Here is a 26,872-nt window from a genome sequence, read left to right on the forward strand (position 1 = left end):
ACAGAATGAATATTTTTTAAAGGGAAAACGAGATAGTTCACCACGAATGTCACCAAAAATTAACAATTTTGTTATCATGTGGTTTTAAAAATCAAACAAATCGTCTGTCTGTGCGTTTGTGTCTCTAGAAACTTTAGCAGGTTTTAGCCCATTTTAGGTAAGCAACCCCTTTAAATTTTAAAATTCTAACAACAAAATAACTCTAGTTGTTTTATGGGATTACTATTACAATTTCTTAACCAGCTTTCAGCTAGAGAATTAAAAATTGTAAAACATAGATCTTTCAATGCAACAATAAAAGTATTAGCAAATTATTTATACTATGTTTTTTTTTGTCAAATCTACTTAAAAATATATGTTTCTGAGGTTTTCGTTGTACATTGAGGATTAAGATATCCTTATATAAAGGTTATATGATGTCTGTCTGTAGCAAGAGGATCTCGCCAACCGATATGGTTCTCCTTTACAGTAAAGCTTTAAATAGGTTCAGAGACGTTTTCTATGTGGAAGGGGTCAACTCCCCCCCCCCCTCCCACTTAAATCATCTCGAGGTCTTTATGGGCATAGCACTAGTATTTAAACACCCCCTTTACTCGTATGCTTACGTATATGTATTTATTATTACTTGGATCTTAAACCACATTATTCAGTACTCTAATATAGTGAAACTTGTAGCTGTCTAAAATACGATCCCCTGGCTGAACGATCTGACCAATGAATGAGAGGGGAAACAGCAACCTAAATTGAATATCAACCTATTTATTCTTACGTATTACAATAAAAGCAGCTAAATAATAATTTTTCACAAGCAGCAATGTTAAAACACGAATAAAAGAAATTGTAATATCTTGCTCCAAATGGTGAAACAATTGATAGAGGGATAGATAAATGAATGAAAAAATATTCGAAATTAAAGTTTATTTATTAAAATATCAAATAATATCTCCTTCGGAAATAACTGACCTATGAAAACTTTTAATCATCAGCTGTTCAAGGGATCTTTGGCAACATATGAACATGTATCTTATTATTTGATGGATGTAATCCCCAACTAGGATATATGGATTTATGTATGTCAAGTAATAACTCAAAAACAGCAGCCCAAAAAAGTAAATTTTTTTTGTTTCCCTTTCTCCGTGAAAAATGCGCGTAGAGTAGTAGATCGCATGGGAAATTATTATTTGGTTCAATACAAATTACAAAGATTTTAGCAGCGAAGCTATTCTATAATAATCTTTGTAATACGTCCTTATCATCTAAAGAAAAGTCATAATTCTACGTCTGTTTCTTTGACTATTTATGACATAGCAGAAGTAAAAACAATTTTTAACGTCTTTAGTTAAGACGTTATCAAGTGTAGATTCTATATATTCATTTAAGTTTAAATATTAATGTATTTTTACTGGTGGTAATCATTAGGTCATAAAAAAAAACATAAAGAATTTTGTTATTTTCAAATCAGCGAAAGATTCTTTTCAATTGACCTATCAATAAATAAAAACAAACTATTATCCAAATAAATCAACGAACCAACCCCCACAAAGAGAAATGTGACCTACCTTCTTAGAAGAAGCCTTGGTTCTGATGGATGACTTGCCAGTCACGATGTTGGCACCGACAAATACAAAGTTGAACTGCTGGTCCAGCGTCTCCTCGTCACTGATACTGTCAGTGCCCGTCTCGCCGTTCTGGTCAAGATACACTACCCCAGTCTGAAATTAAATAGTTTTTAGATTAAGAGTACATCATCACAGTATGTATTGTACATATTAGCAGCTGCGCCCCTAGCATATAAGGGCTCTGTATTCAAAGGGGGCGGGAGAATAATATAATAAAAATACCCCTAAGACTAAACAATAGCCTAAAACATCCCGGGACCTATGTGAAGCTTCCCTAACATAGAATTAGCATCATACATGAGTGATTATAAAACTTTGGGGACCAGCACAATTTTCAGTCCAATATCCCCTTCCTAATTACATCTCATAAAGTAAATAATATCTATTGGCTATGACAAAGCCAACCAATTATTACATAAAAAACTCAGGTGCCAAATTTACTTTATTGTTTTATTAAAAGGCTATTATTTAATATCTTTAAAATACATTTAAAGGTACGTTTGATCAAATGCGAAGCATTTATATAATTGGGCTATAACTGTATGTTTATCTGTGATGAAGTTCAGCTTTTTGATTGTGTAATTTTTACTTTAGCAATATTATTAAACACAAATAAGCTTGGATTGACCTTATAAGGTTTTTATACATACAAGAACAAGCATATTATTATTTGGGCATACCAATACCAAGCTATTAACATTGTTATGAAAAAAGGCTAGAAAAGTAATCTGTGTCTCTACCGAAAGATCTCGCTAACCGCTAAACCGATATGGTTCCCCTTTATAATGTAGGTTTTCATAGGTCCTGGAAAGGTTTAAAACTATTTATTGGGAGAAAGTACCACAACTCTCCCAAGATATATTGCCCCTAGAAAAAAATACAACCCCCCAAAAATTCTTAAAATTTTTATTTTTTAAACTAAAATTAAAAATAGGGTTGTCGAATTCAAACCTCCTCCTCTATGGGCGCAGCGTAACCACAAGTTTTTAATATTGCATTTGGACAAACGGTCAGGTGTGCAAACAAAAATTGTATAGTAACTGTGCTACTTAAAAATATAAATAATACTTGGATTAAGGACCATAAATTATTTCAAAATGTCATTCATTAATATGTAAAGATAAGTTTTTTTAGCTAAAAAAATCTTTTTAATCCTCAAGGAGATAGTAGCTTTTTTACGTTTTAAAAGCTATAATAAAGTATTACTTTTATTAGTTATTTATCGCATCGTATTATACACAGCTTTGTGGAGAATAAAACTACAAGATAGATTCCAGTTTTGTTGACCCTGATGGGCCAGGAAATAGAAATAAATGCTTTCAATTTTCTAGTATTAAGTTATATAAGTTTCAAAATAGTAAAATCTAAAAAAAATATACTTAGAAATGTTAGATAAATAAAACTTTAAAATTACCAAATATATCTCACTAAGCGGTTGGTCAAGCAGGCAATAATAATAACAAGGATATCAATATTCGTAACAAGAAAAAAATGTATTTAACTTTTGATACCTTCCAAAAGGTACATTTGTTCATTTTAGTATTTCTAAATTTGTATAACAAAATTAATGTGGCATGTATTGTGGCACAATCAGGGGTCGAAGGACCCAATAATGATAAACAAAAATACCCCTTTAGTAAATTAAAACTATTGGTTGGAAAGTTTGAACACCAATGATTCGGATTCAACCAATTACAATAAATGTACCCACAGTTATTTAGCCAACAATTGAGAGATCGTGTTTATAAAACCAATATAATTTACAGCCCAATGTCCCAAAGTCATTTTATGTCATAGTAAAATAAATCTACGGACAAAATTAGAGGAAGAGTAACTTAACTATGTTTCTAATAATTCATTAGAGTACATAGCGTTAATGTGGTCATATTAACGACCTTATGAACATGTACTTAAAATCAAAGAGAGGGAGATATCTTACAGAAAAGCAATTATGCTCGAGTATTTCGGCTAACATTTGTTTTGGATTATTTTGCTTAATCCTTAAATTCTAGTTCTGAAAAAACCTGACTTTTTATCACTTGTCCAATTTTGGAAAATCAAAAAACATAAAAGTCAAAATTCTAACCAATTGAATTTAAAAATATTTTCACAATCCTTTTATATAAAGTAGTACGATATTTTTATCTGTAGCGAAGGATCTCGCTAACCACTGAACCGATATGGTTCTACTTTACAGTGAAGCTTGTTATAGGTACAGGGAAGGTTTAATTTTATTTTGGTGCAGGGTATAATCACCCTTACAATGAAATAACTCCCCCCCACCCACTCCTTTCTTTTCTTACAACTCAAATTGCCCCTAGAGGTTTTTAGGGCGCAGCCGCTAGTTTCTATATAAAAGAATACTTTTTAACCATTATTCTAATTAATATTACAGTTCTAATTATAATATTCTTGTAAAAATATTTTTTTTCTGTACTAATACATTTAATATCATATGTCGACCAAAAGCATAGGATTTTATAAAAAAAAAATGTATTTAAACTTAATTAAAACAGTAAATATATATTTAATTTAGAAATATGGTGGGTTGGTGGGGGCCCCGTATGTTAGAGCTCCCCCCCCCCCCCCACAAAGGTTAGACATAGGAAAAAAAACTATCACCTCTGATTTTCCTTTTTTTGTTCAAAAAAAAGGGGGGGGGGGGGGCATACAAATAAAATGGAACGTATAATACAATAAATACACATGAACCACAAGATTCGAATCGCATAATTTTTACTTATGTCATATATAGCCTAGCCAATATATGATTAGTATTGTCCGTCCGTCAGTCAGTTGTTGTCAACCAGAACTGAGAAACTTCCTTGTTTATTGGTAGAATAAAAAATTTAACACATTATTTAAATTAGCAAATTAATTTAACAGAACTTTTATTGATTCCCCTTAAATATACATTTATATGTATATATATATATATTTGAGTTTATCTCGTTGTTATTACTGCGCTACGTATGTACATAATCGCTCTTGTTGTATAGCAAGTTAGTATCAACATCCCTTGGCAAGTATATAAAATGGTGTGCCAACCATTTCGCAATATGTCATTTCTGCAAAGTGTTAAAAAATCGCAAAACTGCATAATAGCAATAATATAAGAGTGAGTCTTTAAAATCTGCCAGAGATGTAAGGGAAATTGGATTGTAAATCATGGTGGTCCCCAAAGTTCTATAAACACTATCGTTAACCTAAAACTTTGGGAACTTGGGAAAAGGTTGTACAAAAATTTTGTGTTTCATCTTTTCCATCAATAATTTAAATCTACAAAATAGGAAAATTTTTCTCGGCGTAATAGAATGTATACTGTACAAATCAATACATCGTTTATCATCTTATCCCTGTAGATCCCTGCTTTTATGCGTAAATATGGCACACTACATAAAATATGACGTAATAATATTTTCTCTAAAATTGCGGAACGATATGCGTGAAAAATTTTTGCCAAATGCAAATTACAAAGATTATTCGCGAATTTTAGGGATAGGGTATCTGAAGATTGTTTTACTGTTTATGTATGAAAAATAATTGGTTTTACTAACTTTGGCAGGATTAGGTTTCAGGAGATCTTTGAGGTTAGGAAAAAGAATTGAAGCCCTACAAGGTTAGGGCATTACTAGAATCAAACCCTGCAGGGTTAAATATTAACCAACATAACAGAAAGAATTATTCATAATCTTTTGATAGATGGATGTTTATCTATCTAAAAATATAAGTATTTGTTTTTCTTTATTTAAAACAATAGTCTTCACATTATTGTAAGATAATGTAAGAAAAAAGTATTTTGTAATGCCCCATCCATTCCTTCCTGCAAATATTCCGTTCTTAAGGTCGAGCGAGGGATGTGTCAAGGGGTAAATATTTATTTTCAAAACAGGGATTCATAAAAGTTAACAGTAAACAATCAAGTCTAACGCGCACAGAGATTCACCAGATGGTGTTAAACCTTTATAGAAGTATACAAAATCTTGTTCTATAAACCCTCAAAATTACTTGAGTTTATTTTTTATTTTTAAAGCCTTATAAATACTACTAGCGGCTACGCCCCTATAACCTCTAGGGGCACTTAAGGTAGGAGGGCGAAAAGTCGACATCATCCCATTTTAAATTTATGTTTAAAAGATTTAAAAAAGGGGGGGGGGGTGGGTGAAGACACCCTCCCAAAAATAGTTTAGAACCTTCCCAGGACCTATAAGAAACTTCACTGTAAAGGAGAAAAATATCGGTTCAGCGGTTAGAGAGATTCTTCGGGACAGACAAAAAACGCTTACTACTTTATATAATAGGATAGAAGACACTTTCTATAATATTTTCATAAAATAATATCTAGCTATATTCAATTAATTTATTCAATTTATTCTACATTATTTTCCTTTTTTAAATGGCCATTTCATTTATCTTTTACAACATTCGTCCTTGTTTTTATATCAAGTCTCTTTAGTCCTTAAATATCATCCTTTTTTGGTCCTCAGACTTTTTTCCCAGATTCGTACTCTAAATGTACAAGCCTACGACTAAATTAAAAACTTAATAGTCTATTGACACGTCTCAATGTTCTAAAATCCACAATCTCATATTTGAATGTACGACCTTTTTCCCCGGTACTACGATTTCTACATGTATTTTGCGACTGTACAGAACTGGGAACTGGGTATTATAAACCTATTTCGTCCCGACAAAGTGCAATAAATGTAGTTTCGCATGTTTAAATTGATACGGACCTGCGGGCCCAGGATCATGATTTAAAAGGACAGTCTCCGTATTTTGAAGCATTTTTAAAGTAATATTTTAGGGGATATATGTATGTATGGGAAATAGTTTTAAAATTCACGAAACCTTTTTGTTCAGATTTTAAACCTTTGGTAGTATTAAATGACCCTTCCCTGTAGGGGGGGGGGGGGGGGGGTGTGTGAAAAAACTAGTAAGTTTTTTTTTGTCAATCTAGAACTTGCTAAACAAAGAACCAATTGTGCATGCTCTCTACTTTTCAATGAACCGCCAGTATGGTTTAAGACTACTTTATTTCCAAATATTAGTCCTGTGTGGCTTTAAGCTATTTTACTACGCTCCCTCGCATATAATTTCAAAGTGCAGCGACAAGTAAACAATAAATCATTGACCTTAATGTAAGGAGTACTAGATTTAATTAAAAATTTAGAATTTATTTCTTAAAATTAATGGTGTCCTTTTACTGTGAGATCTCTCTGCGCAAAATACTCGAAAACGGGTTAAGAATAGTGCAAGTCCAATTCTTCATTCACGATGTCAAAAATGAGGCACGTTTTTTGAGAACATACACGCATTTTATAACAGATACTCTGTAACCAATTGTGTCTGTTAATAATAAAGTTAAAATCAGTGTTTTAAGGAATAGGATTTAATACATAAATATAAATACTAATACCCCAGGACTCTTATTCTATATTGTAATTGTAATTGTAATTGTAATTGTAATTGTAACTGTATACTGTAATTGTAATCAATAAAGAATAAAAAATAATATCGGGCCGGGAGATAAGGATGGGGGTCACACCTCCCCCCCTCCCAAGAACATCACTTAAACCATGGTATTACCAGTTGTATATATTTTAAAATTCAGAGCTTAATCGGCTCAACGGCTAAGAGGATCTTTAGTTCATGACAGACAGACAGAAAAACAGACAGACAGACATCTTTCTACTTATTATCACAAGGTCAGTTATGTCGATAGTTAGCGCAGCAATGACAAGCTAACTTCGTTTTGCTTATATTTTATCATAATATCGAATAAAATGTAAAATTTTCTTGAAATAACTTGCGTAATTTTCTAAATGGTTGATAAACATAAAAATAGATGAAGCAAGCGTCTGGTGAGACAGACAGACCTTATATATAGAAGAGAAGCTGTATTACTTTAAAACTTGGGCCTTGAAAAATAATAATGACTTATCAAATATAGAATGGTAAGTGGCAAGACATCATTTTTATCATCACTAGAAAACAAGGATGATGATATTCATAAGTAGAGAAGTACAGGAATAAAAACAAAACGCTCATTTGCATAGGCAGACAATGTGCGTAAAGGACAAGCTTTTTATATTGCCTATAAAAAATTAAGTCATACTGGCCTGCCATTAGTCCATTAAAATGTATACTGGCCTGCCATTGGTAATTTAGTTTGCGGTGTATTATCCTATCATTGGTCATTGTAATGTATAACGTCATTTTTTTTAGGCAGTATAAACAGCTTCTAAGTAAAGCTCATGAAATATAGGAATCTTTATCAGTAGTATCAGAACATTTTAAAGGAAACATAGGTAAGCAGAAGATTAGTCGAGGGAAACTACACAAAGAAATTCGAAAATTTTCTCAATTAGCATCCGAGTACATTACGTACATTACTGTTTATAGAGTAGCTTTGCGCTTTTAACAAAAAAGTATAGAGAGACAAGACATAATTTTTATCATCATAGTGAAGAAAAGTGAAAACTTGATGGGGGACAATGATTGACCAAAACTTGGAGGGTGTTTTCACATTAAAATATCTTTTTTCCTTTGAAGGTAGAGCTAAGGACGTCCAAGCTTTTATTTTTTTTAGGGCGGGGGCGGGCGGGTAAAATGAAGGGTTTTTAAAGTTTGAGGGGGGTAAACACCTCTTTAGACCCGCCCTTTGTCGTCTTGGGGTAGCATGTCCAAGCGTTCATCTGTTAACAAAATTAGCGTAAATAAACTTGTTAAGTTATGCGTTTTCAATTAAACTTGCAAATTACTTAAAAACTAAAAAATCTATAATTTTCACAAAATTAATTTTCATATTACAATACTTACTTATTCTTTCTTAAATAAGAATAAAATAAATAACATTTAAAAATCTTACAGTGCAGTGTTGTAAAAAAAATACATCTTATATGCCTTCTCTTGAGTAAGTTTTAGGACATTTTAAATATGTTGATACATTTTAGCATAAATTGTTAATAAATGTTTTTAAATAGTACAGAAATCAAGCAATTACGTTACAATTCTAATTGATTCTGGTCTAGAAATGTTTACGTTTTACACACGCTAAGTTTATGTTTTTTTATTTATTGGCTGTGTTATCATAAATTGACAGTTTTGTATGACAAACAGACAGACGGACAGAATGATTATGGTTGACCTTTTTTAAAAGTCCACAATCAAAATCACTAAAGCATCAAATTATTTTGTCAACTTTAACAATTTTTTTAACACCTGATAATCTTGTAAAACAATAATGGTTTTTATATATATTTTTAGGCTTGTCTAGGTACATATTTTAAAAGAGGGCTATATTCAAATATCCCTAAAACTACTTATCTATTAAAACAAAATGTAAAACTAAGTTTAATACAAAGAACTTTGCAAAGAGTGTGACAAAGATTGAGTCAACGGTATGAAAAGACTATACGGAGGGAATAGAAAAGTTAGTGACAAACTGGTATTAATTCTAAGATTTTAATTTTAATATCCGTGGAAAATTTCTGTTATTCGATGTTATACATATTTTTTTTCAGTGCGGCTGGGAACCAGTTCTAATCCGGCGGATATTAATCGGTTTCGAAAATATTAGGAAACCCACCTTTTTAGTTCTATTGGAAAGATCCAAGCCATCATACTCCAAATGAGAAGTGTCCTTCTTAGTATTCACAAAATTAAACACAAAAGAGTTCTGCGCTTCATTGCGGCTCTTCAGCACTTTGCTGCCGCCGTTCACCACCTTCTTATCCGCGTCAACCTCATCATTTTTGGCGGCTGTGACGGCCGGAGTTTTGGGTGAGGCCGGTGCGTGTTCCTCAATATTACTGTCGAAATACTTTTTCGGCGGGCTGGTCACCGTTTCGAGCTTGCTGCCGTTGCGTGGCGGTATCGTGGGTGGAGCTCGCGCTGTTGTAGAGGCAGGCCGAAGGCCAACGCTGCTGGTGGTTGTATTGGATGATATCACAGGTTTAGTTGTTGACTGCTTGGTGGAGGCGGATGTGCTGTGGCCGCTGGACTCATTAGAAACCAGGCTAATGGTCGGTCCAGAGGTGACCTGAAATAAAGGTTTGGAAATTAAAGTTACTCATAATTAAATAATAATTAAAGTTAGTTTAATCTTCCAAAAATTGGTTTTGAATGTGAAGAGTTTAAAAAGGCGAAGGATTAATATTTCTTCCATTGTTCTATCCCATTAACATATTCAACCTGTCGTAAGACAAATGCTTGATATGATTATAATGTATGAGCTGAAATTGACCCCAATTTATTATTTTCTTTGTATATATGAACAGGCACGTCAACACTAACTATTCTTCTTCATTGCAAGCTTTTCATAAAATTGCAAAATCAAATATCTTTGGAAAAAATACATCCACTGCGATCTTTTTTTTTATTGCTGCATTTATAGCATTTATATAGTAAGAATCACCCTTTAACAAGTAGTCTTTAGAATATCATCATTGTTGATAGTTATTCTAATGATAAGCAAAAAAACTACTATATTTTGCGTAGAACAAAAATGCATTACTAGACCTGTTTAAACAAAACATTTTACACTAATACATGCAAACGTTAACAATAGCTCGTTTGTGAAAACACTTTTGATATAACTTTGTCTCCCAAATTTGGCGCGAACGCAGACCCGTGATTTACAGGATAAGTCATTGAAAGATAAAACTAACTTTTTAGAGCTAATATTAAAGCAATGAATCATCATTTTAGCCGTTTTTTTGGATCATGGAAAGAAAACGAAGTAGCGGGTTTCATCGTATTTTCACAGAAGCTTTTGAAAGGTTAGGTAAATGCCAATGATTGCCCCACGGGGTTATTATTTATATCTCAGGGTTAGAGCCCCCCCCCCCACACACGGGGACTAGAAATAGGAGAAAAGCTAATGTAAAAATACGACGAAACCCACTACTCCGTTTTCTTTTCATGATCCAATTTTTTTTACTCTTTTAAAAAATCTTTACAAAAATTGACTTAAACTGCTAGTTGATGAATTAATCGGTAAAAAAATTATTTAATAGCAATTTATATGATTGTACGTACAAGATTAAAATTCTAGAGTAGCCACACTCCCTCACAAAATCTAAATCATACCTCTGATGGTTTAAAGCTTGAAGTTCTGGGTTTACTGAGCCCAGCTGAGTTATTATTCGCCGCGTCAGGCTTCACAATCACAGTTCGTCCGCTGGCGATATCAACGCCAGAAATGGCGGCATCGCTTTTGCTGGACAATCCGCCGACTCCTAGGCCGACACCGCTGGTCGAGCGGTTGGCGGCCGCCGCGGGTGATGGGTTCGGCGCCGGACTTGATGAGTCTGTGTCCCGGCTGATTGGCTTGATGACACCAACCTGAAATTAATAAAAATTAAATTATTTTTTTTTAAAGGAAAAATGTCTAAGCATAACTGCTAAAATATTGTTAATGATACACTTATATTTTTATTTTTTTTAGATAGAGAATTTTTTTCAGGTAATTCATAAGCTCATAAGATGTAAAGCTCTAAGAATTATATTCATTATTTAATTGCTCCAAATATCAAGATTACGAGTTTCATACAATTACTCCTCCCCCCCTTCCCTCTACACACATGACAATAAAATTAAATCAACTAATTGTGTAAAATATTACTAATGAGATAAAAATTCAGGGGTCCGAAGGGATAAACAATCGACACCAATTGATATACATTGTATATTCCAATGAAGATAAATAAAATTACTCCTTTTATAGAATCAAATTATTGGTCAAAAAGTTTGAATAATCAAATTAAAATTCAACAAAGGTATTTAAAGTGATTGAGCCCAACGAATAAGATAACGGGGTAATAAAATATTGGTTACGAATATAATTAAGATTAATTTTCCTCCCTCCCTGGATAAACTTTTTTTTTTGCTTCCAGTGAAGACGTCTGTGTGTCTTCCTACTTTGTTTTATTACTTTAAATTATACACAAGGACAATAATGTCCAAAAATAACACAGCAATAATAAGCTAATAATATATAATACAAAGTAGAACGATGTCTGCTGTTTGTTTGTCTGTCTGTTTGTTTGTAGCGAAGGATCTCGTTAAGCGCTGAAACCCCCCCCCCAGGAATTTTTTTTTATTTTTCTTTTAAATCTAAAATACGAAAAATTGGTTTGATTAAACCTCTTGGGGCAAAGCCCCTAGAGGCTAGGGGCGAAGCCGCTAGTATATTTTAAGTCAATAAATTGGTACCTATAAGTTTATTAAAAAATAAACTTCATCAGGGATAAGACAATTGACGATAAATTGATAAAAATTACCAATGATGATAAAAATTAACTCTTTTATTGATTAAAATTATTGATTAAAAAATTTTATCACATGTTTTTTGAATCTATCAAACAAAATTCAATAAAAATATTAGTGATGGCAATCCATCAAATTTTTGAGCCGGATTCGGATTCTGGATTCTTAAAAGAATACGAACCAGATTTTGAAAGATTTTTATATGTAATGATGATAATCTTTGCCTTCAAAAAGAGGCAGTTGAAAGAAAAAACTCAAGACGCTAATTTTAGCCTACCAATTAAGAATCCGGAATCCGCCATTAAAAAACGGATTCTGGATCCGGATTCGGATTCCAAAATTGGCCCAAAAATTGGGCGGATCTCGGATTCCGGATCCGGATTGCCAACCCTAAAAAATATAACAGTTTTTGAGCTAAGATAACGTTTTTTTTTTTTTTATAAAACTTTGGGTACCAGAGTAGTTTAGATAAATGTCTCCTCCCTCATGAAACTTCATGGGCAATAACTCTTTCCAATACTCGTTAATTCAATAAATACAATCATGTTCAAAAAGTAAAAAAATGAAAAAATGTATAGTTACTGCGCTTCCATATCAAAAGAAAGATTTGATTTCAAAGTAAATGTGTATAATTTTGACCAATAATTATTTCAACATAGAATAGGAATATAAATTCGGAAAATAGCCTGAAACCTGAATAGAAAAATACCTTTAGGAATGTAGTCCCAAAACATGTTACTGCTTTAAAAATTTGGGTATAGTCCCTTTCGTGACAGATCGCCTCTTAAGCGGCGATTCGTCGTATTTTTACAGTAGCTTTTGATAGGCTATTTTAGGTTATGCTAGGTTATTGCCCTGTAGGGTCTAGAAATAGGAGAAAAGCTAGTCTAAAAATACGACGAAAAGTCCCTTAAGAGGCAATGTTTTTTTTTCAACAGTTATATAAATAATGTAAATAAAATTTTTAATTTGTTTTTCTTATAATTTTTCCCTGTTCTCATTACAACATAAGTTGGTTTAATCTGTTTTTAATATTCCCAGACAATATGTTTTTTTTATAGTAGCTGGGCGATTTCATAATTAGGCTATGTACGTACGTCCGTTTGTTTCCCTGACAGCATTGTAATTGATAATATGTCAGCCATGGCTACTTTTATGACCACTTTTATTTAAAGCCACGTATAACTTTGAAATTCAATGACGAGATTATACTTTGACTGGCGGAAATTAAGAAGGTGGGTATAGAGGGCAAATTTGTCTAAGATGGATTTCTAAGATTTATATTCGTGTTCTCTTATTCTTTGGCTCTAAAACTTTGGAGACTTTGTACAGATTAGAATTGCTCATCTACATTTAATGGGTAATTTTGTTTATCATAATTTGAGGTGTATATAAATTTAACTCCATTGTTTTATTCCTGATAAGACGTAAAATACACAAAATCTATGCATACGCTATACGCTTACAACGATAGTTCAGTCCTTGTTATTTATTAATTTTACAATAAAAACTTCAAGTTGAGATATTATGCCAATAAAACATAATTTTTATTGCCTATCAAGGCTAAGAGAAAAAAAATATTACATTCAGTAGTAATAAATCCTATTATATTAAGCAGTCAGCTTTTTTGTCTTTAGCGAAGGGTCTCACTACTTGCTGAACCGATATGGTTCTCCTTTACAGTGAAGCTTTCTACAGGTCCAGGGAAGGTTGTTAACTATTTGAGGGAAGGATATCTTTAATCTCCACAGAAAATATCCCCCCCCCCTAAAAAATAATTTTTCTTTTTAAATCTTAAATAAAAATGAGGGAGTCGATTTTCCCCCTGTCCTCTAGTGTCTTCTAGGGGCGTAGCCGCTAGTGAATAATATAGTGACTGAAAACATTATATTTAGGGTCAAACCTCCTAAAATAGCCTAAATCCTGCCAAAGACCAATAAAAAGCTTCTCATAATACACATCCGATTGATATTACATTTTTATTTATCTTGTTTTGAATTGTATAATCCTTGTTCACTAAGATAAGTACTTCAATATCTAAATCTTAAATATTTAATTGCTTTATTAAGGAAATATGACTTTATACGAAGATAAAATCTGTAATTAATAATAGATTTAAGATTCAGTATTATGATAACCTCACTAATATGTGTTTGTGTGTGTGTGTGTGTGTGTATGTTTATCAAAATTATTAATTCTATAATCTTGAGGTCAAAACTTTAGTGGCTAAGAGCGAAGCTACTTTTACATATGAATCTTAAGGAATAATACAATGGATGACAAATTGATGTACCCCCCCCCCCCCCCCAAGTTATCTATCTAAAATTTAAATTAATGGTGGCAAAGTTTGAACACTTAAATGTTTGCATTAATCAATTAAGATTTTGTAAAAGTAGTGCCCAAAGTTTTTAACCTAACAAATGAGAAATCGTGTTTACGTACTTTGAGTACCTATGTATTTTACAGTCTAATGTCCCCTTCCTTCTTGCTGTATCTAAAATCTATGTCTTGACGTTTTTTAAAGCCCAAAAGCTAATTTAAAGCTGCGCTACTAATGGATATATTTAATTGTCCTTGTTCAATATTGATATATATCAGCAATCAATTACTGTAAGTAAACTTCATGTTAAATTTCCTACTTAAAAGCAATGCGCCCCAGGAATCTAAAGGGATAAGTTAATGGACAATAAATGCTGTACATCCCAAAAGATGATAATAGTTATTTCTCTCATCGTATTATAAACGGCTTTCCGCGGATATAGAAAGTACAATTATGAGATTAAAACTAGTTTTTTTAGCCCCGAGGTGCCGGAGGCACCGGCTAAAAAATCTGGTTTTAATCTTATGATTGTACATTTCTATATTCGTAGAAAGCTGGATATAATACGATGCTAGACATAGTTTTTTCGTATGGATGAGAACCGGTTCCTATCCACCGGATTCGAATGAATACGAAAAACAAAATTACCTGCACTTTATTGGTTGAAAAGTTGAAAACTCTTAATTTGAACCAACATCTCAAGATTTCATAAAAGTACCCATAGTTTTAAATCCACAATTGAGAGAACAGGTTTATAAAACTTTGGTTACCAGTATATCCTCATTAATTGGATTTAAAAGTTTGGGTACATCTTACTTTTTATGATTAAGTGATACAATCTTTGTATAAACTTATCAGCCGATGATTTTAATCAATAGAAAAAGGTAATTTTGTTTATTATTATTAATTTATCGTCCATTATCTTATCCCTTAAGATCCATGCAAACTACCATTTAATTAATATTCCTATTTAACATATCAATTAATAAATATATAGTGTTCAAATCTTAGAGTGGGTATTCTGAAAAATGAAAAGGCGCATTTATAATTCCAAAGATCTTAAAAACAGATGGTGAAACTTTTAAAATAGCTTTACCATTGCATCTAGGGAATATGTATTCCAAAGGGGAAGGAGGGACAAATAGTAGCTTAAAACCATCCTAAATTTAAAGTCAAATAGTCTAAAACAATCCCGAACCTATGTTAACCATCCCTAAAATTTTAAACTTGAATCAGTTTATTTGTCAGCTCCTATTTACATTAGTTAGATAATTGGTTTATATATTTTATATTTTGTAAACGAGTTCTTTTCCAATATGGCTTAGAAACCAGTTTTGTTATTCCAGGACCTTCGGCCCCACAAACAAAACTGGGATATTATTATTGTAATTTTTCATTTATTAACTGCGGAAAGCTGACTAAACTAATCTAGTGAAAAGTACAAAATTATTTTAATTATTTGATCTATAAATTATACAGCTTACTGTAAATAGATTAAATGTGTGAGAACATTTATAAGTTTTAACAATATCCTTTTTTATTCGTTTGAACCAATTACATTTAGTTTTAACAATATCCCTTTTCATTCGTTTGAGCCAATAAAACAACAACAAAATTACATTTTAGGACATACGTCAGTCCGTCCATACTGTATGTATAAGGATAAGTTGCAGAACTGTACTATTGACATCAAACAATATATTAAGTGTCATGTCACATGTGGCAATGTTCAAGAAGCGTAGCAACTCTATAATGATTATGCTTGGGCTATGGCCTTCTTACTTTTTGACTCTAAAATGTTCATTATTAGATCAAAATTACACTAATAAATAAATTTCCACTGGCTTTTAAATGTGGTTTTAAGAAAGGTCTAGGGTCTAAATTGATAAAAATGGGATAATGTTAAGATTTTGTGAACTAACCACAGGATTATTATTATAAAGATATATGCATTCTTAATAATTATATACTTAATAGGTTAATTGGTATAACTGATTCTAATTTTTGGTAGATGCTTGTATTTTGCAATAGGAGCGTTTATACTCTTTCTAAGCAGAGTTAGAGGGGACAATGGGCTGTTATATTTACTCTAGTCCCCAAAGTTTTATTATACTGTTTTGTTATTCGTTGGCTAAACAACTTTAAGGACTTCAGTGAATTGTGTTCAATCCACAGAAGAGGTAATTTTGTGTCTCTTCATCGGGAATGTACATTAAATAGTCGGTTATTGTCTTATCCCTTTAAATCCATGCTTCCTATCATCCCCCCTCCCCCCATCATACAGCCCCAAACCCCTGCTGCTAAAATCTTCATTTTTTTGCCAAGTGTTTCAATTAGCAATGGACACAAAAGCAAAATTATAATTAAAAGGCATTCTAATTTTATTGATTTCAAGACGTTACTATAAAAGGGGTTGTTTAAGTGTGATAATAATGCTCTAACCTGACAAAGATACTTAACCTTGCGGGATTCTTGACTTGGAAATCTCCTTAACCTTACCTAAAATAAGCATAAAAATTAAGATTTTAAAAAAATTAATAAAGAATAGATAGGGGTAAGAAGAATAAATTATACGCTTGTATTAGTATGAAACTTATCCTTGACAAAAAAAATATGCAAAAAAAACAGGCCAAAAAATGTGTCAGAACAGCTAAATTTAATTAAAATTAAAGTATAAAATGACTTCAAAATAGATCATTGTAAATGAAAAACTAAGAACCGCTATACCAAAAAGGCTATTAGCGTTTGCGTGGAGATAAAAAAATGATCCAGAGATTTCATGACATCAGGTGTTTCCAAAAGTTAACATAAATTTTTTTGGGGACAAAATTAATTGTTTTTCGGCATCTTATAGTACAATAAATAATCCTTAAATAAAAGTTAAAGGATGTACATATGTCTGTAGGGAAAGATCTCGCTAATAACTGAAAAACAGACAGAAACCTTGTTACTTTTGCATAAGGATAATATAAGTATAACATTAAAATAGACTTTTATTTTGGCTAGCTGAAAAGTGAAAGAATTGTTCTTTATCGTACCGTATTTTAGACAGCTTCCCAAGGAGAGTAAAATGAAATATTATAATATTAACTACACTTTTGTTAGGTATGATTGTTATTTTAATTATTCGTAGAAAAATGTCTATAATACAACACGAAACATGGTTTGTAGGTATGTTTAATCGGTTTCAAAGCCTTACTACAGGAATAGTTATTTATCATATTTTCGTAATATTGTGAATGCTAGAAAGAATATTAAAATTATTTCAACAATTTTGGTCATGTGATCAAAATTTGAATTTTCCTCTACTATTGCCCCCTCTGGGGGCGAAGTAGGTGGAAATTTAAATTTTTGTCACTTGACCTTAATATTGGTGAAATAATTTTGAATGACCTTTCTTGTATAAGCAATATTAATAAAATATGATACTTGGTTTTGTCTCATTCTCTATCTTTTTCTTAAATTCAAAAAAGTCTATCAAAAAATTTACATCATCTAAGGGTGAACAATAAATATCTCTGTCTATTTTTCTCTATATTTCTTCCCCCTCCCCCCTCCCTCACTTTTCTATCTATTTCCTTCTCTCTCTCCTCCTCTTTTGTACGTTCAATTATACAATAGAGATAACCTAGAGACAGCACAAGGGAATTTTGTTTACATTATGTATCAGCTATAAATTGTTAAATATCTTAGGTTAAAGCTTTCCTTGGGTGAAATATTTGAAGAAAATATTTCTTCCATCATATAATGTGAAGCGTATGACACAACATATAATAAGTTAGTTATAAATAATTTAATTTCTTATAATAAAGTTATCTTTCTAAAAATTATATCATTGCAAAATTTAGTTGCAAATAATGTTGCCTATAGGGCTGTATTTCATATACAACAAAAAGTGAGCAAAGGTTTCTTTTTAAGAAAAAAATGGGGTCAGATTGACCATCTATGTCTAATGTTTATACCCACATCAAATATTAAATTATAACAATGTACAGTAGAGTGGATCAATTTTGGACATTGAATTTGTAATCAACATCTACAGTTTAAACGTCATATAAGAAACCTAAATATAAAAAATTGATTTTGTCCTTGAGGGGAAATGGGGGGGAAGGTGTTTCCATGCATTAAAAATTTTAGAAGTTTATTCTGGAGGTGCAACTTTTTTTCGTTCAAAGTATTGCTTTATGCATCTTTTTGAATTTGTCTTGTTGATTAATATAAGAATATCAAATTGGTTTTAAAAAATATTCATCCAAGCATGAAAAATCTTAAATTAAATGTAAAATCTCTTGGTTTTTAAAATTATTTATGTATTTTTCTTGCTAGGATCAATAGTTTTAAAAACAGATTTTTTATTCTTATTCTACTCTTCAAGACAAAATTGGGAAGGTGCATAAAGCTATACTTTGAAAGAAAAATAATTGCCCCCCCCCAAAAAAAAAAAAAAAAAATTCTCCCCACAAGTGTCTTTCTAAAAGTTTACATGCATCAGCGAGCCTCCCCATTATTCAAAATATTTTCTTTTCATTTTTTGGTCTCTTATATGATGTTCAGACAGAAAGTGTATGTAGCACATTTAAAATTAGAAAATCATTGAAAATCAAGCCACTCTAATGTACAGCATTTATTTCTTGAATTCCACAGTACAAAATTATTCCTGTATTTAAATTTAACATATCATATAGGAAAAAATATTCTTGTATTTAAAATTAAAAATCATGTTGGAATTTTTTTTACAATTTTTAAATTTTTTAATAATGTACAGCAAAAAATTTCCTTTTTATCTCATGTTTTGAAATTTATAAGATAGTTAGAATAAATTACAGAAATAATGAAAGATTTAAAGAAGAGAGCGTCAGGGGGGGGGGTTGAGGGGGGTTTCCCCCCTTAGGAGAGGGGGGGTTGAGGGGGGTCTCCCCCCTCAGAAAAAGCTTGGGCTTAAATCTTCAACAAATAAAGAAAACAAAATTATTTTTAAAATTTCTTTTTTATGTTAAATATTATTATTTTTGTGACACTTGATTTTGAATGACAAAAAATGTTGAAATAAATATTACCCACTGTATGAAATGTTAAATTAGAAATCAATAATGATGTTGGAAAATTTATTCTCATTTTATACTCTGAAAACAGGAATTGACAAAAAATAATAATTTTTATTCCAAACTTTTAAAACAGCATGCCTATTTCTTATTGGTTGACACTCGAATTAAAATAAAATAATGAATATTATTTCAAGACCAGAAATAAATTTGAAATAAATAATTTTCTTTCCCCTGTATTTTTTATTCCAAAATGCCAGGAATTAATTTTGAAATAAAATAATTTTCTTTCCAATATTTTTATTCCTTTTTCTTATTGGACGTCATTTTGTGTCCAATGAGAAACTAGTGTTTAAATATTTTAAAGCTTATTACAGCATTTATTTTGAATATGATAAAATCAACATTCTCACATTAAATGTGATAAAAATAATTATCCTCCTTTTTATAATTAAAAAAATCTGCAATTTTTCTGTATTTTTGAAGGAGCATAATGACACAAAAAGACTTTTTCTTATTAGACAATGATACCAAAAAAAATCCTTAATTCACCAAGAAAAAAACTTATTAAAAAAAGCATAGCTTAATTAATTGAAGGGTTATATCACTAAAACCAATTCAAAGTTTCCTTAAAAGTGATGCTGGTTTTCCTTTCATTTACCTATAGGGCTCTGACTTTCAGGGAATATACATTTTGATCCTACAGGTTTTAGGCTAGTTTCATAGAATACTATTTTACAATTTTGGGCTGTTTTTAAAGAACACTGTAATATATAGCTTATGTTGATCTAAATTGTTGTTAATCTTGTCTATTTCCCAAATTAATGTATCCTTCCTAAATCTTGCCAATATATCATGTCTACTCATACCCCCCCCCCATTGAACTTAACTAGGACAAGTATATTGATAAGTAGCGCAGCAATAACAAGCTTTTGACAGTAGAAATGAGAAAAGAACAGTAAACTACATTTGTATGGTAACATTATCAAATTTTTGTCAATAGGGAAGAATAATTTAATTTTTTTATTAGTTATTGTAAATAAATCACTGAATATGACATATATTGCTCTAAAAAATTCTAGGAAGATCTAGGTAATTTCTTTAATCTACTAAAGCCGACTAACTTACGGAGAAAAAATACATGTTACAGAGTAGCTGCGCTACTATTAATGGGTAAATAAAAATGGAAGGAGAGGGAGAGAAAGAAATAAACTGTTATTTTCAATAATTGAGAACTAAAAATTGATTTTGATAATTAGATTGTAGAAATTCAAAAAAATGGATTGTCTTACTTTGTACCAACTCATCAAGGTTTATTCTTACCCCACCGAAGTTTTAAAATAAGAAAATATACTTTTTGTGGGGTGGGGGCAGTATTTTAAGTCCATTGTCACACCCCCTCTCTCTCTAACAATGTATACAAAGACCTATCATCGATAATTGTGACTACGTGCAAGTATTGATGAGCTTAAAGATACACTCACAAACTTTTGTTTATTTGTAAAACAAAATTTAATGGTAGTACATATTATAGTACATGAGCTACTATTAAACTTAAATAAGACGTTAGTTTATAAAAATGTTTAATTTAAAGCGTTGGGTGTCTAAGAATTCTTTTAAAGTAACAAATAATCTTAAGTATCAGATCTTAAAGATACACTCCATTTTTTTTTATTTGTAAATTTTTTTTTTATGGCAGTACATATTAAAGTAAAGCAGGTACTATAAAACTTGAATAAGACGTTAGTTGGTATGAATGTATAATATAGAACGTTGGGTTGGGTTGGTTCTTTAAAAATAACAAATAAACCTAAGTGACAGACTTTCATTTCCCCAATTATGTAGATAAAGACGGTATTCTTCAATAATAAAAAAGACTTCATACATTAAACTTTAAATTAAGATGTTAAAATACTAGCTGTTGCGCCCTTGCATCTAGGGGCTCTGTATTTAAAGGGGGACAAAAAATAGCCTAAAACCATCCAAAGGTTGTAATCAAAAAACGAATTAGCCTAAAACCACCCCATGTCCTATATAACCCTTCCCCTGAAGGGAGAACTCAATCAGTTCAGTAATTATTGAAATCTTAAGCTTCGGACAAAAAACCTCACTACTTTATATAATAGGATTTGGAAAAATTTAGAAGCAAAAAAGTTCACTTTTATTGATATAAAATTTTTTTCCAAACTGATAGGTAGTGTGTTTTGAGAATAGGGAATGTAAAATCAAACCTGACATAATAGAGTAAAAATAAGATTTAAATTACTAGTTACCCTGCATGAAAGCTTGATAAAAAGAGTGTAAATCATACTAAATCGTTTTCCCATTTGCTGGCTAAAAATCTTAGGTTAAATCTTGATAGGATGGTTAAAACCAGCAGTTTTTCATCAATAATTTGAATCTACAATGGGGATAAATCTATTTATCGTAATTGAGGGTGTACATTAATTACTTATACATTAGAGTTATTGGTAAAAATTATGCAAATAACTCCCTGGTCCCTGGATCCAAGTTTGATAAAAATAGAACTGTCAACACACACCTACTAAATATGTCCTAGTCACTTTATAGGCTTGTTGTGAATGTGCGTTTAATGCTAAATATTTTATTTTAAGGAATAAGAGTAAGGACAATGGTATGATAAACCAAATAACCCCTTCTGTAGATTAAAATTATTAATAGAGAAGAGAAGTTGTGACACATTTTTTACCTAACAGTCCCCAAAAAATGCTTGTCAATTAATGATAAAAACTTTGGGTACCAGTATGGTTTGTAAGCCTATGACCCTGCATCCCTGGTTTTAAACTGAATATCCTACTAAAGGTATAGTTCCATTAAGATAATTCAATCAAAAGCTAGTATATTTGGTTCAAAAAAGGGGTAATTTTGTTTCTCATCATTGGGATGTACAACAATTTATCGTCCATTTTCTTATTATTATTATTGTCTCTGCTAGTATTCTAGAAGGTTTTTAAGTATATCTGTCGCAATCCTAACTATGCACAGAGAAGGGGATGACAGACAACCCACAGTGCGTCAATTTATTCCCCTCCCCCTAACTAATCAAAAGGGGGGATGACATACGACCCACACTGCGTCAATTCTCAATCTCCCCCCCCCCCATACGCCTAAACGATTGCAGTTCATGATTTTTTTTGGAGCGTTCTGCCTTTTTGGTCTACGCCTATTTTTAGCAAAAATACCTATGTTTTAAGTTTGTTTTAATATTTACGGCTATAATTTTTAGAATTTCAATAAATATTAGAAAAATATCAAATTACCTCTGATATTCTAATATATACAGTAGTAAGGGTTTAAGATCTCAATAACTTCTGCAAAGTTTTTTTATTTTATTTTAAGTTAGCTTTAAATAGGTCCTGTGATTATGTCTTGGGAAAGTTTTAAGATATTCTTCGAATACCGAGCACCAAGATGTTAAGGGAATAGCCCTTAGTAAAGTAGTAAGGTTTTTTTATTATCAGTTGTACTTTTTAGGTGAGCTGTATAAATATCTTGCACTGGTTTTATGCTATTTTCCTGACCCACTCCACTTTCCCCTAGAGGTTATGGACGAGCATATAGTTTTATACAAAGGCTAACCTATAAATTAACCCAAAAATGAACTAAAATTATATTACAGATTGCATGAACACTGTAACACGACTAAAACTGCAATATAAAGGGAGTCGTGACTAAGGGAAGGCACCTACCAAGTCAGACAAACTTGGGATACCTTTTATTATAGATAAATAATTAGCAGTTCAGGACAGACAAGGTTTGAATCTAAGTATATCCTAATAAACAAATTTAACCCCTTTGTAGATGAAAATTGATAGTAGAAAAGTTTGGACACAGAAAATTATTATTCAACTGTTAATAATTAGAACGACTGGTATATTTTTAGTTTGTTTTTTAGAATAGTTGTCCTTTACTCTGCGTAAAAACTACATTGATGAAAAGTATCGCAGGAGATAAAAAAAAGAGTTTTAATTCCCAAGGCTCTAGGATTAACCTTACATAAAAGTAACAGGATGTCTATCTGTGTGTATCTCAGTCTGTACCGAATGATCTCGCTAACCGCTGAACCGGTGTAGTTCAGCTTTATAATCTAGCTGATCTTGGGTCCTGAAAAGGTTTATAACTAGTTTTAAGAATGGTATATTTCAATTAAAGCTGTAAGTCCATGGGAAAAATGCTAATTGTGAAGAAGCTTCGCATAAAACAATTTTAGTTCTGGCCTTGTCCGCCTAAAAATTTGAAAATTCATCATTAATACTTTCGGGAAAAGCGTAATATTCCATAAAAATTAAATGGCATAATTTTTCACCCCCTTTTACAATGAAACGCAAGGTTAAGCTATTCAAGCGGTCCTAGCTATGTATTGGCAAAAGACCAAAGTATACTAAGAACTACAAATAAATATAAAGTGACAAAGTGACTGATATTGCAGCAGTAAAAAATATTCTAATATGGCCGTGACTTGAACCTTTAACTCCCTATTGGACGCCTAAATAGAATTTTCTATGAAAAATAAAAAAGGAAAGGGGGTAGAAATGGTCTTCCCAAAACAAAACAAAATATTTTCCCATCTAAAAAAAGATAGCCAAATAATTGACAAAGAAAACCCAAACTTTTATGAAAACAAACAACAAAGGTAGAATATCACTTTTTTCAAATAATTTATCATCCATTGTCTTATCAATGAATCCATAAAAATAAATTACGTTCGGAAAAATGAAAAGTTTAGTTTGAAAGGGAATTATGTTTTAGTTACAGAAAAAATGTTGCATAAAAAAGTTAAGTATTTTACAGAAATTTTAAAATTCAATACCTACCTAGGTATTTTAGATGTATTTAACTTTTGAAAATATTAAGGAAATAACATTTGTTTTTAACAATATTGATGTATGACCTTTTTACCAACCGTCATTTGATGGATGGACTGGCTTATACCTTAGTTTAAGAGTAGCAACAACGTCAACAACTAAAATATCTTTGGTTGCCAACTGCACCGAACTAAAAACCATGTTGCAATGGTTTTGTTGCCCTTGCATGCATGTTAACAGCCTTGTTAGTTGTTAAAAGCTCAGCTATTCTATAAAGAATTATGTCAGTCACTTTGTCCCAATAAGAAGTATAAATGACTTCATCTAACTTGAGTATGAAGTACATTTTTAAAAGCGAAGCTTTTCTATAATTACGGTCGGTCCGTCCGTCCGTCCGTACGTCTGAGACCGATAGCTTTTTTCGTTAATTTAGGCATGTTAGAATTGTCCTATCGATTTCAAACTTTGCATGGTGATTCCTGTAGTAGTTAGGTAGCAACTCCATAATCATTACCAGAATGTCCGTACGTCCATTTTAAACATGTTGATTTTTACTTTTTGAACAACAAATCTTTATGTGATCTAATTATTCGTTTGTATACTGATTCCTGGGACAACAAACTACAATATTATAAGCTAAGCAACTCAATAATCAAGTCCTAAAAATGTAAGTATGTCCATAAACATTATCCTGTATCAAGAAGTTTTTCAACAAATTTACACACAATTTTGCTTTGACTCTAGTTCATTTATATTCTGATTATTCAGTTCTGACACTATACAAGAATGTCCGTTTGTCCTACTGTTTCAGAGCTTCGCTTTGATGGATGTTGTCATCCTTGTTGTAAATATAGTTCCAAACAATCTCGGTTTGTCATCTTTGTTTTTAGATGATTCATAATCACAGGTATTATCTATCTGTTATATATTTTCTATTTAATTAAAAAAAAATTAGATCTTTGATATTTCATTAGCTTATCTTTGCTGCGCTTTTTATGGACATAGTTGTTCTGTTTTACGGATATTTGTTGTAGCTTGAATGTTAAACATACGTACAACACAAGTAACTTAGCTTTAATAAGACAGTTACACTCAAAAATTGCCGCAAATTAAAAACGACAAATCAAATATTCCACAAAATAAGTAATAAATTAACATTATAATAACTAAATTAAATATTTAGATAATAAAAGGACAGTTTTTTTTTATCTTAGAAGGTTAAGACAATGGGCGATAGATTTATCTTAAAATTATCATAATTCACTTCGCCCTTTCTGTAGAATAAAACAATTGGAGGAAAAGTTTGGACACTGCTGGTATGAACTAGTTTAATCAAGTTTTTTTTTTTATAAAAGTGCCCAATATAAAACTTTGGGCACCAGTATAATCTACAGTCCAATGTCCTCTCCTTAAAATATATCTTACATAATGGAAAAATTTTTAGTCGTATATTTTTCTGGCCAAATTTAAGTATAACCATTGCTGTTGGTTTGTTTAGTTGTGAATTGCCAAGTTCAGTTGAAGGCTTAAAATCTGGCAAACATAGATGAACATTTCTAGTGGCATTCACACTATAAAATCACCATTAACTTACAGTATATTATGGCCTCAAAGTGTACTGTGATTGTCGAGGTTTGTCAACTTTAGGCACAATAGTTTACTATTTGTTTACAAGGTAATGTGTAAAAGGATGAGTTATGTACAAAATTAGGCTGGTGAGTCTAATGCGCAACATTTTTAATAATTATAATGCATTTCAATTCAATGATTCTGTAGCTGTGCTAAAAAAATTAATAGTTATTTCTCGCATCGTATTATGAACGGCTTTCCGCGGATATAGAATGTACAATTATGAGATTAAAACAAGTTTATTTAGCCCCGATGTGCCGAAGGCACCGGCTAAAAAACTGGTTTTAATCTTATGATTGTACATTTTTATATTCGTAGAAAGCTGGATATAATTCGATGCTAGACATAGTTTTTCGTATGGATAAGAACCGGTTCCTATCCACCGGAATCGAATGAATACGAGAAAAGCTTTTACACTCTTTAATTTTTATGAAGAATAGTCTGAACTCTGCTAGCTTGAGCAACCCTATCAAGATTTTTTTAAAGTCACTAAAGTTTTTAAGACATCAAATGCGGGAACATGGTTAGGACAATTTTAATTTCAGTCCAAATCATATGAAATTAGAAATATTTGGGAGAGGGGGGGGGGGGGGTGTCACCAAATTTGAACACGCCCCCAAAATGCATGTTGTTGTGTTTGTTCAATTTACAACAAAATGTGTTGTAAATATCTTTAGTATGCACGTAACCATGAATTACTCACAAGTGGAAAAAAATAAAGCAATAGGAAGCATTTGAAGTAGCTTAGTGAATTATAAAAAGATATTTCTGGCTTAAATCTGTAATGTAAGGGGGGGGGGTTAATGCAACCATCTCGTAATCAATGATTAAATGGCAAGTTTCGATCTGAAATTTTTCATGAGTAATCCTTGGTAGGTCTATTTTCTCTAAATCGTACAAAAATTTGGAAAAGTAACAGCTGGCGACTCAGCCATTTAGCCGTTTTTGCCTATTTTTAGGGCAAATACATCACTAATTACGTAGGAATCAACTTTAAAAAAAATATTTTTGGTTTAATTCATGTTAAATGATAGCAATAACCATTTTTTAAAGGGGGGAGGCGGATGTGCCACTTTTTGAAACCAAAACTAAAAGTCAAAGGAACTCAACTAAAAAAAGAGTTACAGGTCTGAGATTTTGCATGGCAGTTGCTTTATAGGGTTA

General features: G+C 31.5%; 1 protein-coding gene across 2 annotated transcripts in view; it reads right to left on the reverse strand.

Annotated features, from left to right (window-relative positions):
• Positions 1-26,872, reverse strand: part of LOC145317397 (uncharacterized) — a 143,960-nt gene that overhangs the window by 41,237 nt on the left and 75,851 nt on the right. For both annotated transcript variants that reach the window (XM_080158460.1, XM_080158459.1), the window contains exons 9-11: positions 10,713-10,967; positions 9,211-9,663; positions 1,560-1,712 (exon numbers count right to left, since the gene is read on the reverse strand). In XM_080158460.1, the coding sequence (XP_080014586.1) occupies positions 1,560-1,712; positions 9,211-9,663; positions 10,713-10,967 (861 nt within the window). The remainder of the gene's footprint in view (positions 1-1,559; positions 1,713-9,210; positions 9,664-10,712; positions 10,968-26,872) is intronic.

Source organism: Acartia tonsa, chromosome 4 (assembly GCF_053477335.1).
Source record: "Acartia tonsa isolate MP-2025a chromosome 4, ASM5347733v1, whole genome shotgun sequence".
Taxonomy (NCBI): domain Eukaryota; kingdom Metazoa; phylum Arthropoda; class Copepoda; order Calanoida; family Acartiidae; genus Acartia; species Acartia tonsa.